The sequence below is a fragment of the Polypterus senegalus genome, chromosome 12 (assembly GCF_016835505.1).
Source record: "Polypterus senegalus isolate Bchr_013 chromosome 12, ASM1683550v1, whole genome shotgun sequence".
In the NCBI taxonomy this organism is placed as follows: Eukaryota; Metazoa; Chordata; class Cladistia; order Polypteriformes; family Polypteridae; genus Polypterus; species Polypterus senegalus.
The window spans coordinates 47,487,588-47,504,779 of NC_053165.1; the positions used below are offsets into that span (position 1 = coordinate 47,487,588).

Sequence of the window (17,192 nt, forward strand, 5' to 3'; positions counted from 1 at the left end):
TGTGAGTTGGAACATCTACATATACATTGGCCAGATGTTCATGTAGTTCATCACTCAGTAATGCTTTTAATCATGAGGCTGAACACCATAATAATACACACTTCCGTTAATGCATTTGTGATTGTAATTGCTGAGACATGTATTTAACTGAACTGTTAAAGCAGCATGCTCATTTGGCAAGCACTAATTTTGCATTGTTTGTTATTGAAGCCAAAGTTATGTTTGTTAGTATTACTAACAACTAAATGGTGACTAAAGTATCTAGTTAGTGTGGTAGAGAATGAGACAATGTCTCCAGTTTGGATTATTTCGTGGAGGTATGATCAGTGCTTAATCAGTGGTTAATTCTGGTTTTGGACACAGGCTAAGCAGTATCAAAGCCGTATCAGTTATGTGCAGTACCTTGTAAGCAACACAACAAATAATGTTTTACAAGGCTTCTAAAATAATTGACTAATTTTCTGTTGCTAAATATGATTTCTTAGAACTAGCCACAAAAGAGGAACAAATTGAGATAAAAAATAAGTGGGAAGTGTAGAACAGTAAAGCATCAGGAGTTTGTGATATTTGAAATTTGATTTAATTGGACTTGTCCATTAAATATTGTGTTTCAGTAAGTAGTGTTATCAAGTGAATCTGTGCTCAGTATACTGTGAGCATAAATCTCACAACAGCAAATGTCATTTGAGAAATATATTGTTGCAGAAGCATATTTGAAGTTTTTGTGTAAATGAAAATTTCCTGAATAATCTTGAGGTTTGCAAAATTATCTGGAAAACATTATTGTAATAGTTGAATTAATATTTTTTAGCATGGATTTTTTTTAGGTTACTAAACAGTGAATAGATTTGGTACATGCACATGGTAAAATAATAGAAGTAGTAGTTTATGATCATGCGATTCCTTGTTAACAGTGTGCTGAAATCCCCCCATTCTTTGTCTTGTGTAGTCTTAACGTGATGTGTGTGTGTGATTTGAGTTGGTGATTTGATGGGAGTAAAATGAGGCAATTTTTGTTAAAATTGGTGGGCTCTGTGTTTGGGTCATGTTGGGGGTTGTGTCCGTGTTATGGAAGGGTCTGCCCCAAAGAGTTTTTGCTCTGTAAATCTATTTAATTTTCCATGTTGTACAAGAAAACACAGTATTTGTGTGCAGGTTTTTTGTTTTTTTTATTATTTATAAATTAAAATCTTTTGTGCTGTTAGTCACTTTATGGAGTGTACATACTTGTATGTAGGTGTGTGCAGCATATTAAATAATGACTTTCAGCATTAACAATACATGTTGAATGAAATGTTCAGAAAACGTTACTATTAGTATCAAACTGGTAACCGTTTGTATTTATAAACAAATATAGTACAAACAATGTTTCTGTGTGAAATCTGAGTGATGTAAGATACAATTTTGATACATCATTTTACCGTAATGTTTTTGTTTATATTTTTCCCACAGCAGATTCTAATGAGGGTTTATATCTTAATACTGTCTTATGCTGCTGCTTCATAAACTGAAAAAATATAAGCTGTTTTTAGTTTTGCATTATTTTGTTTATATTTTGCCTAACATTTATGCCACAGCTTTCTATGATTTGGTTTGCAAACTTGATTTTCATTTTCAATTAAGATCCTGAGAAAAAAGTCCTTCAAGCAGCTGCAGATAATATATTTTGCAAATTTCAAAGTGGTGTGTAATTATTTTTATACTTCAATGTGCATCTGAAGGTTCCATGTTTCTTGCTTCTTAAAGTATTCAACTATTTTAATGTTACACAATTGAGTTAATTATCAGATTAAAGAAATCTCTTCAGGTTTAAGGTGGTTGTTTCAAGCACTATAATAAATGCTTGAATGTTTTAACCAAAACAGTTTTATACTGTTGTTTTATTATTATTATATTAATGAAGTTTTGGTCACCAGGATGCATGTTCTCCTTATTCTCAATGGTTTCTAACCAAATCATTTTACTTTCTACTTTTAAAGCTGTGGCAGTCCTCTCTGCTTGTTTTCCTTATTTTTTTTTTCCTTATTTTGTTTTTTGCTACCTTACTACAAGTAGAAAAATAACAAGATGCTTTTCCCTTCTCTAGAACATATCTTCCCCTGAGAGTTCCCCTGCGCATAGGCCCGAGTCCCTGTCACCAGAGGTAGTTATCACAGTGTCTCACTTAGAATAGCTGAATAAAACATGAGGATAGGATGGGGTGGGCATTCTGGGGTTCGAGGTTATCATTTAAAATTGCATGTTGTTTCTTTACTGTTATTCTATAGACAATAAGTAATCTGTGCATGATTATTTCACATACCCTAATAACAGTAGAATAAAAAATAAAAGCGAAGGGTGGGAAATTCAAGACAAATATTTTGTATTTAGCTCAAAAATTGGTTGTGGGAAGTGGAGTGTTCAATTTGTTGTGTGCCGGTAAAACTAAAATCAAATGCTAAATGAGTGGAGAGCAGTAGAGGTATGTAGTAATTTCACAGCAAGCCATACCAACCTTTTTCTGCTATTTTAGAGCAGTTCTTTCCAATATTTAAGTTCCACTTCAATTTAAAGAAGGGCTCTTCAAATTATTTTCAAAACATATAAGAAATGAATTCGTCCACCACATACCTTCACTTTGTTACTGTCTTCTGCAAGTTGCCCCCACTGCTCTCCCTCATGGTTGTTTATACTGTAATGTTAACTAATTTAAATGTGTTTATTGTGATTGTTCAACTTTCTGCGTAATGTCAGAAAACAAGCTTGTTTCTTCTGTCACCTACAATATGCCACATTCCTGACTTCTGCCAACCAACAATGCAAATATTAGAGCGATTTATACATTTGTAGATGCTGGCTTTTTGTTTCGTACACTTGTCACTGTTCTGAATGGAGTAAAGTGCCTACATAGGACTTTTAGCTTTAACAGTGGATAGGTGCTATATTCTTATTTTAAAATGAATCTGCTAGTGTGCGGTTTATTATCCAAGGAAATCTCTTGACGCTATAAAATATTTTGTTAACTGTATGTTATGATCCATTTGTAAAAACAGTCTGTAAAGTTTAAAAAAATGTTTTAAAAATATGACGCAACATTAAAAGGGTGCATGGTAAAAAATCTCTTCATGCTGCAGATTGACTCTTAGACCATGTATTGAGTCACAGAATGGGAAAGAGTTAAGACATAGGCCTGAAAGTGTGCTTTAAATGCATAAAAGGTGGTAGTGCATATATCGGACTCCAGCCACATTTGTACTTCATTGCACTACAGGGATTTGCTAATCATTGTTTTTGGCTGTGTTGCAAACAACACAATTTGTTATACATGATTATTTTATCAGGTTATGAATGATTGATAATTTATTTGTAAATGATTGGATGGGATGCAGCGTTGGGTTTTTGTGGCATTTGTAAGTGACAAAATGGTCACTTGCATGGGGTGTGATAAATTATACACATTGTTAATTGTATCTGCTCTCAAGAACTTTATATTCAGGTGGTTATCTCCTTAAATGATTCAGCAGGTAGATGATCATCTGGATATGATGTTTATAAGGGATGAAATGGGTGCAGTTTTATATCCTCCTTCCACCCAACCCCATACCAGAAGATGTATGGGTACAACGTAAATACAAATGTGTCAAATAGCTGCATAATCTCAATATTGTTATGTTAACACTATATCATTTTTTCATTCAGTTAAGCAAAACATTTAACTGTTTACTTAAGAGGTGCCTAACTTGTCTTTGTTCTGTAGACTTTTGTTTTTTCATCTTGTTTAATTGTTCCTAAAAATATTGTATTTTTAAATATTTTTTTCACCTCTTAAGATAATTAGAAAGAGTTCAAAAATGTGAAAGGTATACTTTACTAGCAGTATCTAGATGTGTATATACATTGTAAATCTGTGTATGTATGAATATATTCTGCATATTTGTCTATATGTATATTATATAATGTGATTGTGTTTATGTATATATTTGTTGAGTGAATGAGTATATGTTAGTGTATGAAATTATTGTATATTGATTCTGAAGTCAAAAGTTGTATTTGGTCATTTCAGTAAGAAAACTAAACTTGTAGGTCAAGTTCAGACATACTCTTACTTATTATACAACTTTTAAAGCCTCATTATTCTAGTTTTGTAAGTCAAATACTTGTGCATAAGTAATGAATTAGTCCTTTGTTCCACATCTTGGTTTTATTTAAATTTTAAAAAACCTTTTGCCAATTAGTATTGTATTGATGTTGAATTTTGAATTTCTGGCAAACAGGTTAAAATGAGAATGATTAGTTTAACATACACATAATATTTCCATATCTGCCTAAACCAGTTCAGAGTTGTGGCAGCAGCCAGAACCATTCCCAGCCAAATAATTTATTTTTTTTAATTCCCATTATGGTAGTTGGATTGGATGTTTAATTGCATTGAATAGTGAAATGTGGTTACGGTTCTGTTTGATATGTTTCTCTTTGTAAAGTCAAAGGAAGTTAAACTATGTATATTTCTGTCACAATAAGAGAAAGAAAGAAATGCAAGCAGTGGGAAAATGTGTACACATTGACTGAACCCGAATTCGAACCCATATTCCTAGAGCTTTGAGACTCACACACCAGTTTTTTTGTATGTTTTTCTTTTTACAGAAACAATTAAATATTTAAACACAAAGTGGACACAACAATTTAAGCGATTTAGATTAAAAGATGCTTAGTCCTAAGGCCAGTTCCATGTGAGCTCTGTAATTTTAGGTCTTCGGTTTCCTCCTGTTGTTCAAAGGCATGCTGCTAAATTGGTAGCCAATTCTAATTTCACGTAGAGGATCCATATGCTAGCCCTGCAGTTGACAGGGCCCTTTCCTGCCTGTTTGATGTTGGTATAGCCACTGACATCCTGCAGTTATGACCAGGAAGCGACTGGCATAAAATATGAGTGTATTGTAGTTTTTAAGATCACAGAAGAAAGGTTTTACTAAGAAATAGGAATATGATATAGAATTATATTGAAAACGGTAATATGGATGAATGTACAGTATTCCGCTTCTACGTCTCTAGGATGCAAAACATTAATTTTTGCCTTTATTCCCTGTGGGCATAAACAAACCAGGTAATATAGTTTACATCACTCATCAAAATGCCATTTAGATTAGACTGATAACTGTATTTGCATGGTCTCTGCTCTAGGTCACATCCAGGGTGGTTGTTGTTTTTTTTTTTTTTCTTTTTCACTCCTACACAAAATGATGTATGATGCTGTTTTGGGCAAAGTGGGTTGTGAAAATTTAAAGTTGGATGGATATCAGTTAAAAACAACAACTACTGAACCCGAGGAAATACACAAAACTTTTCTCATAGTTAAATTTAATTAATGTAACCAAGATAGTTTCTGATTGCATAGCTTTGTCAAATGTAAAAGAAATCCACATTAAAGTTAATTTACAAATGATTAGTCTTAGTTTTTCCTACTGAACTTTGACTAAAAACTTCTTTGTACTTCAATGTTGAGTGTGCTTACTTTACATTAAATTGAAAATCACCCAGCTGACTACAGCTGTCTTGATTCAGACTTGAAAGTGTTCTTGTTGTTCAAAATGTTTTCACCTTTCTCTTTCATATTTTGCAGCCTTGCCTTCGTTCAGATTTTGACCAGTCTCGAACTTGTTATCAAGATCTTTCTTTACCCTCCAGCACGGAGAGCCCTATCCATTCTGGACTTACGGCTACAGATGAATTTCCACCTGTACAGTCATCCTTTATTACTGGAGGGTCACTTTGTACTGGTGACTCTGTAAATGGGAAGAATGTAGAAATTCAAGCAAAAGATCAGGCATTCAGGACAGAGTTTAATCTGATCTACGCTTGCTCCCCATTGAATGCTAATCTGCTGGCTTCTGGGAACCGCAATGAGGGAACAGGCCGGGGTTCTACTGTTTCCTGTGACAGGAGAGCATCTCAGTCAGAAGGAGAATTTTCTCCTGTGGACGCTTTTTTTGGTAGGCAAAGTCAAGGACTGATGAATGAATCTGCGCAAGGTGCAATGTCACCATTAGGAGACCGGCAGTACAGCTTCTCTGAAAGTGGAACCCCTCCACATCAAAACCCACCTCAGAAAAAGAAGGCAAGTGTTTGTTTTTTGGCTGATTAACTGATGAAATTCATTTTTTCCCCCCGTATGAATAAGAGATTTTAAATGTTTTTTTTTTTTTGTGCTATTTATTGCTTGTTAGCGGTAGATTATATCACAGTAGTGGTTTTGTGCTACAGTGTTTGCACAGAACATTTTCTCTGAGAAGCATTGCTTTGTTTTTTAATGGTTTCACACACCATGCGTACTCCAAACAACACTAAAATGAGTCAAAGTAAATGTTGCTTTTTGTGCAAAAGCTGATAGTGGACAAGATATTATCAGGCTACGTGTATTTTAGGAACTGCTGAATCAATCATTTAATTTTGAAGATTTTCAGTTTTGTGGGGGTTTTTTTGGTTTGTTTCTCTTATTCACTAATATTAAATTCAATTTTTGTATTATTAAAAATAAAAAGTAAATACTTTTTGGCTACTTTTTACATCTTGGTGTGCAGTTTTTAAATAATTTTGAAATTTGTTTTAGTGTTAGATGTCAGTATTTACTGTAACTATTATCACGCAACTGTTGATTATTAGCTTTGTTGCGGTAACGGTTTTCCTGTACTAGCTCAGTTGATGCAGATTTTCATTCCAAATATTTACTACTTTAAACTTCTACTTTGAATCAGCCATTCCTTGCAGTATCAGTATCCTTTGAGTGAAAAAATTTGAGTAGAAATTAAGTTGGCTAACTAAACAAGAAATTAAATGATTTGTTGTTATAGAGTTGATTAAAAAGAAAAACTGCCATCACCTAATTCTCAGAATAGAGCTTGCACAACACTTGATTTTAATTTGACATTGTGTGTTAGTTGTTCAGACTTGATAATAAATCTTTTCTTAACTGTACTTTTTATAGGTTTCTTTGCTGGAATACAGAAAGCGGAAGCAAGAGGCAAAAGAAAGCTTTCCCTGTGAAACAGTAAAATCTATGGGAACACCAACAAGAACTTGCAGTGGGACTGCAGACTCTCCACGTTGTAACCGGTCAACACTTCATGTCCCTGTCCATCCTGAAAGTGGCTTTTCCTCTCCTATCCATTCTTCCATTCCTCAGATTGAAGAAGTCAGTCCGCCAGACTGCAGCAAGCAATCTGCTGTCACTTTAGCCAGTTCCCACAGCAAACCTCAGGATGCCATCAGTAGTCGCTGGTGAGAAAACATACAAGCACATATTTTGGTTTATATTGTTGAGCTATTCAGTTAGTGAGGAAGATGCCCCTTAGCATCTCATAAAGTTACCAAGTACAGTGCCATATCACAGAGCACATGTACCACTAAACCACACAAAAGGAGAGAAAAAAAACTAGAATGATGTGAAATTAAAGGCTTTCAAGTGAAAATCGCTTGCATATCTGTTTTCAGTATCTATAAACCTCAATCTCTGTTGTTTTTTGACTGATCAGTTTTTAAAGTAACAGACTCCAAATTTGGCACGTATGTGAGTCTTGCTATAAGTCAGATTTTTTTACATATAACCTTTGGTCAGGTTTAAGGGTAATACAATCTGAAAATACACAGTCTGTAATTTATTTTTTCATCTTCTCGCACAGAAACACTGGGTAATTCAGCTAGCATTTTCCCTAAACCCAAAATACTGTCCTTAATTCCACTCATAATCTAAAGTGGACAGATTGAACAGAGAACAGTGACAGCACATCCAAATAATGTCTAATTGTGGCTTTGTAAGAAATCAAGTAAACTAATATCTAATAATAAAGCGTTATTTTCCAGTGTTAACATTTTTGTAATGTTTATTTTTCACATTCACAGGATGGTGCCAACGTCTGTGGAGAGATTGCGAGAGGGTCATGGCGTTTTGGAACGAGTACTTCGTGGTGGAATGAAGGTGGAAAGAGTTTTGAAAAGAGTTGAATCCAGTTCTGGAGAGAGCAGGGAAAAAGGTGAAGATCAATAAGATTTGATTTATTCTGCCTAAATCTTTCATATTAAAATTAGTAATTTTACAGTTATATTTTTGTTAATAGAAGTTGGCATATTTAAACACCAATGAATGTAGTTAATACTTAACATTTTAATATCAATAATTTATATTGGGGAGAACACAGGCAAGTCAGAATTTTGAGAAAATAATTTGACATCCTGACTAAAGCTTGAATGGTTTACGCTCCACTCCTCCTCATATAATTTTAATGTGTGAACTCCATTGGATATAATTACATCATAACATAAATGTATTGGATGAAGGTTTTAATTTCATCTCAACTGTAGGGGGGGAAAAAAAGAGCTTAATGGTTATTTCAGTTCTGAAAAGGAAAGAACGAAAGACACGCTGTTTTGACTGTATAGCATACCTACTTAAAAACATTGTGTCTCTTACTTTCTTTTGTTTTTGGTCTGGAAATAACTTTTTTTTCCCCCTGCAGATACATATTGGCAGAGCCCTTCATTAAATTCATTTCACTTTCTCCTTATAATCAGACTGTTAAAAAATAATAATAATAATAATACTTATGTGTTCTTCAGTGTTTTTGGCCTAATAGTTGACAATGGAAATTACTACAGTTCTATATAAAAATTAAAAGTGCAATTATTTAATGTATATTTTCAAGAGATTGTTTTTAATTGGTTAATTCAGAAGTCATAGGTAGGATTCATTTTGGTACATGTATGACTCTTGCTTAGACTAATACAATTTTAGTAATGTTATCCATGGTACATCTGTGCTAAGTAGTCAAAATGACTTGATAATTTAAGATTTGAATCTCTGCTTTGTTTTACCAATATCAGGGCAAATTATTGTATTTAGTATTACATAATATAACACACATTCACTAAGCTCATTTAATACAAGTCAGGGTCTTAGCAGACCAGAGCCTTTACTCAAAACAGCCGTACTCATGCACAATCCTATACTACTACATTCACACATGGACAATTTAGGATGGATTTGGATGCTAAAGATAATGAAACATCTTTTCTTTTTCTTTTTTTTATATAACTGTTTGTTTGTAGACTCCACAGATGGAGAGAATGTAGAAATTCAGGCTGTATTACGTTCCCGGGGTTCTCCTGTGCACAGTCCTTCTCGCTATAACCAGCAGGTAAAATATTTTCTGCTAAGATAGCACTTTCTTGGTCTGTAGTTAGTAATAAAAATGATCAGTTTTTGATTTAATTAATTTATACTCCATGAAGTGGTAAAAGTAAAATACACATTTTATGTGCTATTCAAAATTTTAAATTGACTTTGAAATATTGCTGAATTTATTTATTTTTTTCCCTCTATATAGCTTCAGACTTTATTTTCAGAAGGGCAACAAGTGGACACTCACAACTTGCTTCAGCAAAGTATGTCACCATTTCGTGGACACAGCAGTACGTATTGTCAATCTGCACCATCTCCAGGACATGGGTATCGGTCAACTTCTCATATACTTAGTCTTGGGACATCTCAGAACCAAACAGAACATTCACTTCAGCATACAACTTATTCAAGTCCAGTTCATTCTTCTTCCTCTTGTTCTTCTTCCTCATTGGACTCCCCTGTAGTGCCTATAGCTGGGAGCTCTGGGCACTATAATAATAGTTTGTTGCATTCTGGGAGCAACATACTTTTGCACAGTGGCAGCCTTGCAAAGTCCAATGTGCTGGGTAGCCAGACTATGACGAGTGTGGCTTGTTCTGCAACCCAAAGCAACTGTAAGACTGGAATGACAGATTCCTTAATGGCTGCCTCAACATCTAATGCTGCTTCTGTTAATTCAACCTCATTGTCTGTAAACTCCAGATTAATGCAATCTGGATTACGAACTTTAAGTCCTGCCAGCCCTGGACAAACAGTACTTCAGTCTGGAACCAAACTGTTGGCAGCAGCAAACTCTCAGCACTATCAACAGCGAGGAACTGCCATAAACCAGTATCAGCACCCACAAATACATGGATCTGGTGTACGGACACAGTCAGGAACTTACTAGAATTTTTGGACCTTCCATGTGTGGTGCGTAATAAATGTAACTTGAGGCCTCAATCAGTCCTTTTGGAGGGATTTTACACGAGGACTTGTACAGACTCAGCATTATTATTCCTTTAAACAGGTATAATAAATAACTTTGGCCTTGATTTTTGGAAGGGGGGAAGGAGGGCAGGAATGGGCTTGTAAGGCTCCTAGAATTATACCACCTCCCCCTGCTTTCAATTTTAACTGAATTGTACAGTTATTGTACAAAGTAATTGGGGAAAAAAATAGAAAGCAAAAAGAATACATGTACCTGTTGTTAGGTACATATAAAAAGCAAAGAAAAAACTCAAGCATTTTTGTTTAGGCATCCTTATTTGGTTTATAACCAAAACAATAGTCTGTTGTGCAGTAAAGACATTTTTTATATATAAAGTAACAAAATTGTATAAAAAATTATATTTGTAGCATCAGGTATAAATTTACATGAGGATGCAATGGGGTGAAAATAACTCATATAGAGCATTCCATATGATTGACAGTTTTTTTTCCCCCCTTTCTCTCTCATTCACACGTATACTGTAATATTCTGGATTTAGACTTTTTATTTATCTAATTTTAAGTACATTTATAACCATTCTAGGCTAGCTATAATGTACCTGACTCGTACAGACATAATAATCCACGGTGCTGCGGTGAAAATTTTATATTTTACACACTTTCATGCTGTGAGTCCCTCTATCTTGATGTTTAAAAATTGGAGTTTAAAAAAAAAAAAGGTTTTTTATTTTTTTTTTATTATTATTTTTTTTTATTGACTGTTACGAACTTTGACCTGTTTGTATGGTAGAGGAGGTGGGCAAAATAGGAGTTTGGTCTAAATGTTCAGAGTAATCCTACTCTGCAAAAAACAAAATTTGAAGGATTTTATGCTGTTTGTAAAGCAAAACATGGTTGCCTTCTGTCCCTCTACAATCTTATAAAAGATCTGGTAGAAAAGAAGAGGTTTGAGATTGGTTATAAAGATTGTGCTCCCCCTTTTTTGGCTTGTCCATGTGTTAACCGTTTAAAAGATGAATAAGTCATAACCTGTGTTCAGAAAGTTCATACAACTTTTTAAAGTTAGTTGTAAGGTTTTCTTTAGATTTGAGAGTTTCACATATGACTTTGCAGCCTATGCAATTTTCATTCTTTTAGAGAATTTCCAGAAATATACATACCCCACACTGGCACTTTATCTATGTTAATGTTAACTTTGGTCTAGATTCTAAACAGTTATTCTCTAATTGAAACCTTTATTGACAGTTCCATAACCATGGCAGCTACATGTTAAGAGGGGGATACCATATCTTTAAGCCAGACATTGTGCTCCCCACTTAATTGTAACAATTAGGACTTTTCAAAAAAAAAAATGAAAAAAGAAAAGAAAAAAAAGAAAAGAGATGTAATAATTTTTGATAATAAAACACATGTTGATAATCAAATTATAAACAAAGGTGCTAATTTCCTGTGTCCTGAATATTTTAAAGTTGTGTGCATTTCACTTGCACAATCAGACTAGGCTATATTGTTTGTGGGATTTTTGACTGGTATTTTGTTGAACATTGTTCTCAGTTACAGAGTTAAGCATATTTCTGAAATATATTTATTCATAGTTTATTTTGTAAATTCTTTACACTTGTAAAATCATTAAATGAATGGTTATTATTGTTTGTAGATAGAAGATATTTCAGTTTACCACTGTGAAATTTTGAAACCTGCAAATATTAACCAGTAGCGTGAGTGTTTTAGTTGGTTTATAACATGCTCAAGGCTACTTTCATCTCTTTGAAAGCAGTGGCCACATCAAGCTCCTTTTACAGAGTTGTAAGATGGGATATGTTTTTAGAAAGAAGCAGTGCCTTCTGGATCATCCTTTCATCATGTCAGTAACACCAGTGTTGAGATGAACAGTTAAATAGCCTTACAAAAGTATTCAGACTTTGAGCTGTTCTATGATTTTATTGAACAACTACTACACTGCATTTTAATGTAACAAAATCTTGAAAGGAAAAAAACAATTATATAGGTTGCATAAGTATTTCATCAACCATGGCTGATTTCCAATTGTATGGGGATCTTTTTAAATTCTTTCCTAGACTCATAGGCATTTGTAACCTTTTTCCGAAAGTTAATTTCTTCTTGACATGGTAAATACTACAAACCTCCAACTGTATGTCCGAGATTAAAATAAGACCAGTTCAGACAAGATCCTCTCTAATGATGTTTTAATTATTTGCTCCCGATTCTAATTTTAGGTTGTAATACATGTAGGGGTAGAATTGCTTTTTTCCAAATGCGAAATTTAAATTTACCTCGTCTCTTATTATCTCATCTTCCCAGCCACTTGGTGACATTCGTGGTGGCACCAGGCCCAGCAGATCAGACCTCCCTTCCCCAGTTGCAGATTATAGTTCTTTGTGAGGAATTCCCAGATATTCCCAAGCCAACCAATGCCTATAAACTGTCAACTGTGTCCTTGGTGTGCTGCTGAGGGGTTGGGCATTTTTATTACATTCTTATTGTCACACCAGTCTGCCATTCCAAGGGTGCTTTACACACCTTCCATGCAACATTGAATAGGCATTTCATCCATGCTGGGCAGGATCACACTCTCCTCCTGAGCTGTCCAGCAGTTTGCCAGAACAACCTTGAAGTCATTCAGTAGTCTTTCTCTGTGGCCTCCCAAAACTCCTCCCATGCTTGAGCTTTTGCCTCCACAGTCTTTTGCAGCAGTCATCTTAGCCTGATGGTATGTCACATGTAAGTAAGGAGATTCCAAAGAAAGAATTTCCTTGGCTGCCACCTTCTTCTAGTCGGAAAGCTTCCTCCGCCTCTGCTGTCCATGATTGTCTACCTAGTGTTGCTGCCATGAGATGTACCCATTGCTTTTAGAAACCATTTCCACACCTGAGGTTTTGGAACAGGGTCCTTTTGGACTCAATGTCCCCTACCTCTCTCTGCATATGGAAGAGGTTCTTTCGGAGTTGAACTCATCAAAAATGGGAGCCAGAGCCAGATTTTCCCAAGAAGCCATAACTGCTTGTTTAGGCTTCCCTAGTCTGTCGAGCCTACGTCCCTCACTCCCAATCCAATTCAATGACCAAGTGGTGATCAGTTTGACAGCTCTGCCTCTCCCTTCACCTGAGCATCCAAGACATATGGTCTCAGGTCAGATGACACAACTACAAAATCTATCATTGACCTTTGGCCCAAGGTGCTCCAGTACCAAGAACATGTGTGAGCCTCCTTGCATTCGATCATGATGTTTGTTGTGGACATACCATTGACCTATCCAACAACAACTCACCATGGTTTGGATCTAGCAGGCCGTTGCTCCTGATCACACCCCTCTAGATATCTCCTCCATTCCCAGTGTGACCATTAAAGCCAAGCACCTCACTCACCTTCTCTAAAAAGGCGGAATACTCGGAACAACTGCTTGGTGCATTCACACAAACAACAGTTGAGAGTTTTCCTCCTCGTGACTTGTAGCCGCATTGAGGCAACTCCCTTATGTCCACAGGAGAGAACTCCAACTGCACATCCCTCAAACAGGGGCTTTTGAGTATCTCCACACCTGCCCATGGTCTTTAAAAAACATGGGGACTCAAAAGTAGAAGAGGGACCACCCCTGATGAAACCATTTGGTTCCAGATCCATGCCACGCTGTGCTTTGGCTTTGAAAACTTGGAATATTGTATATCTGTGATGGGGAAGGTGGAAACGTACCAACTAGATAAAAGGTACATTCCCACCACAGGATATTTCTTGTGGAACTAGAGATTTTTTGAAAGCTCCAAAACGTTTGTAGCATTCACATAGCAGGAACTCTAGCCATTTGTAGATCCTGGTAGGTAGTACCTTTAGCTCCTACTCCAGGATACATACTTTTTGTTCAACCATGAACTATCATGCATGGGGCTTGAGAAATGAATTCTACTGATTGGTTGACCAGAAGTCTTGGGTGCCATCTTATAAATCTGTCAGTAGTTTGGACTTTGGAGAGTTATCAGTGAAGATGGAGTGCCACAGTTTACACTGCATTACTCTTCATAGTCACCTCCCTCCCTGGTGCACTGCACTGTGCACCACACTGAAGCAATCACCTCTACAAAGCAATAAGGTGATTGGGGGCTGCTGGTCACACTACACTTCACACCGCATTACTCTTCATAGCCTCCTCTGTGGTGCACTGCCCCATGCGCTGCACCGAACCAGTAATTTCCCCTCAAGCAATTAGGTGGAGGACAGGGCTTTCTCAACAGCATCATAGGCCCTCGGGCAAAGTAGTGTGCTTGGGCCTCCTGTTTTGATAGCAAAGCAGAAACGTACATAGGCGTCAGAAACATCATGGGCCCCTAGCCAGTAAGCATATGTTAAGACAGCCTTGGTGAAGGGTTCCCCGTGAACTCCCACCCCTCACTTTGCACTATATTACTCTTCTTTATGCAAAAATGTGACATGCAAGGGTTACAGTTGCTGTTGTACAGTGGGGACACAACACAAGCGAGTGGCTCAGGATCCAAAGTTCCCGTGGTGGCAAAAACGCCCAATTGTTGGTGCCACCTCTACACATTGCATGGGTTCTGGAGCTAAATTTGCATTTTGGTTTATTTGAATTATACTGTGGTATACAAAAATGTAAATATGGCAAGATGTTTGTTATATCAGCTTTATCGAGAGATACTGTTTAACTGAAGGTTGAATCCAAATATGTTTACACATGTTAAAAAAAAAAAAAAAAAAAATCCCATGAAGTGCACTTACTTTTTCACATGACTGTAATTAAAAACCTAATTCTTTCAAAGCTTCGTTTCTGCTTGGTGAGAAAGAGGAACTGGAATAAACAGAGTCTCGACTTGTGAAAACCCAACAAATGTTTTGTCGCCGATAGTTGTGTGAGAGATTGTTAGTTATCAACTTGCTGTCCTGCACTTTACAATTTCAATTGTGTTGATAAATATTTGCAGAACACGGACTGAATCCTCAGGCATCTGTCTCTGCACCAACTTTGGAGATCATTCAGTCTGTATATTTGGAATTGATGCAAATAATTTTATTATGTCATCCATTTCACTTTTATTTCCGCAGTTTGCTTATCTGTATCTGTCACTAAACCAACTGCTCATGCCATGTTTGTGAAGCAATTCATATGCAAGAGTGAAACATGGCTGTTGAAGTGATACCGAGATCAGACTTGCATGGAGATTTAAGGGTTAGCTCTGGTGTGAAAGGACAAACAGGCTGAGCTACTTCAAAAACAGCGACTGATTGATTAAACAGGTGCAGTCATGAAGAAGAAAGGGACGAGGCTGAGAAGAAGGATGAAGACTGTGATGGAGGGGAAGGGAAGAAAGAAAATGGGTTTGTGTATTCCTAGGATGTGACATCTGGTGGCCTGTTAAAGAGGTACTGTTCTCTGTTATATCTTTATTTCACTGTGTTGCCCATATTTGATTATGCTCATTTATATTTTCTAACATTTACTGCTCTGTTTAACTACCTTTCCCACCGATTTTGTAATGTGGTTCTGTTTCACTCTCTGACAGTTTTCATGCTAAAGGACTGTGACAGTAGTGGGACATTTTATTCAGCACACATGGTGCCTTCTGTAAATGTAAAAGGGTGGACTTTGGTTAAGCTTGCTTGTTAACTTTTATAACAAAAAGTATAAGAACTCAGTCCATGGAGCCCGTTTGGTTAGCACATAGCTAATCTGTCCCAGTATCTCCTCAGAATTCCTCTTAAAGTTTGTCAGGTTACTGCTTCAACTCCATGTCTCGGTAGTTTGTTTCAGATTCCCACAATTCGTTGCATAATTAAGTGCTTCCTGGCTTCAGCCCTAAATTCAGTTCCTCTTAATTTCCACTAATATCCTCGAGTATGTGAGTCACCACTAATTTGAAAGCTGTATTTCATCACTATGGTGGACTACATATAAGTTGATAAATATTTTGTATGTCATTATTTGTAAGCTAGAGAAAGCAAATGTAATATTAGATAGTGCTTCAGGAGGCCTGTTATACTTCATTGATGAAAAACAGCAGTGCTTTGATGTTTACCTAAACCCCAGGGTGTGAAATTTATGGTGACCCGTTTGAAGCCTCAGACCAACTTGGCAAGGGTGACCATGTTTCGACTTGGAGCCTGTGAGCCATCCACCGAAAGACGTCCGTAAACTGACTAAAACAAAGCAACAGGGGGATGAGTTTTACCTGAGCGCTTTCACTGGTAACTGGTCAGGAAGGGACTGGAAAATGAATTCTATTGGTCGAAAGTATGGCTGTTTATGATTGGTTTAGAATCGGAGGCTAGTCTATACTAGGTTGCGCCATTGGTTTGTGTTTTGTGGTAAGAATGGTATAAAGATGATTACCTTGACTTTACCTCTGTCTCCCTCTCGCCATCTAGTAATAAAGAGAAGACCATGATGAAGACAACAGTGTCTCAGCAGTCGTATTGAGAGCCATGTTGTAGCAAAGCAAGCTGAAGATGAGCCGAGAGCCTCAAGATGCACTGCTACATAGGCTGTAAGGGTGCGGTTGGTCAATAATATTCACATAGCATTCTGCTTCCTTAATATTTTTGGCCATTTTTATCAGTAATACACAATTAAATGTATAACTTAACTCCCGCCTGTTCCTTTATTCTGTGTAATTGCCTGAGATTACAGATGTAGAAGGGAAAGTGGTTGGGAGATAGTGCTAAAGTGCCTGATTAAAATGGTGGAAGTTTAGACATTTTTATTAAGGTCTACACAATAAAGTATATCAGAGGGGAAAACAGGGTCACCAGTGGACCTTGCACAATAAAACAATCATTAAGCTTTAAGACCCATGCTTAGGTCCCCACGCAGTCTCCTCTGCTTGAGACTAAACAGATTTCATTCTCCGAGTCTGTCACAGTCCAACATGGCCTTAAGCTGTGGGGAGGCACTTGGTTGTAGTTTTTCCTGAGGAATTCTCAGACATTCCCAAGCCAGTCAAGACCCTCAAGCGTGATGTGGGTGTTCTCCAGGGATCTCTGCCCAGTGGGACGTACCCGAGAAGCCAACAGTTCATCCTTATGACATTAATGCACAGCTTCAAGTGCTGCTGTGTCTTTCATGAAGCGTGGTGACCAGAGGTGA

General features: G+C 36.6%; 1 protein-coding gene across 4 annotated transcripts in view; it reads left to right on the forward strand.

Moving 5' to 3' along the window:
- Positions 1 to 14,191, forward strand: part of setd5 (SET domain containing 5) — a 99,917-nt gene extending 85,726 nt beyond the window's left edge. For 3 of the 4 annotated variants that reach the window (XM_039771092.1, XM_039771095.1, XM_039771093.1), the window contains 6 exons: positions 2,087 to 2,143; positions 5,600 to 6,094; positions 6,962 to 7,254; positions 7,876 to 8,006; positions 9,079 to 9,167; positions 9,357 to 14,191. In XM_039771092.1, the coding sequence (XP_039627026.1) occupies positions 2,087 to 2,143; positions 5,600 to 6,094; positions 6,962 to 7,254; positions 7,876 to 8,006; positions 9,079 to 9,167; positions 9,357 to 10,040 (1,749 nt within the window). In that variant the 3' untranslated portion in view covers positions 10,041 to 14,191. The remainder of the gene's footprint in view (positions 1 to 2,086; positions 2,144 to 5,599; positions 6,095 to 6,961; positions 7,255 to 7,875; positions 8,007 to 9,078; positions 9,168 to 9,356) is intronic. The other variant, XM_039771094.1, reaches the window with a different exon arrangement.
- The last annotated feature ends 3,001 nt before the right edge of the window (positions 14,192 to 17,192 follow it).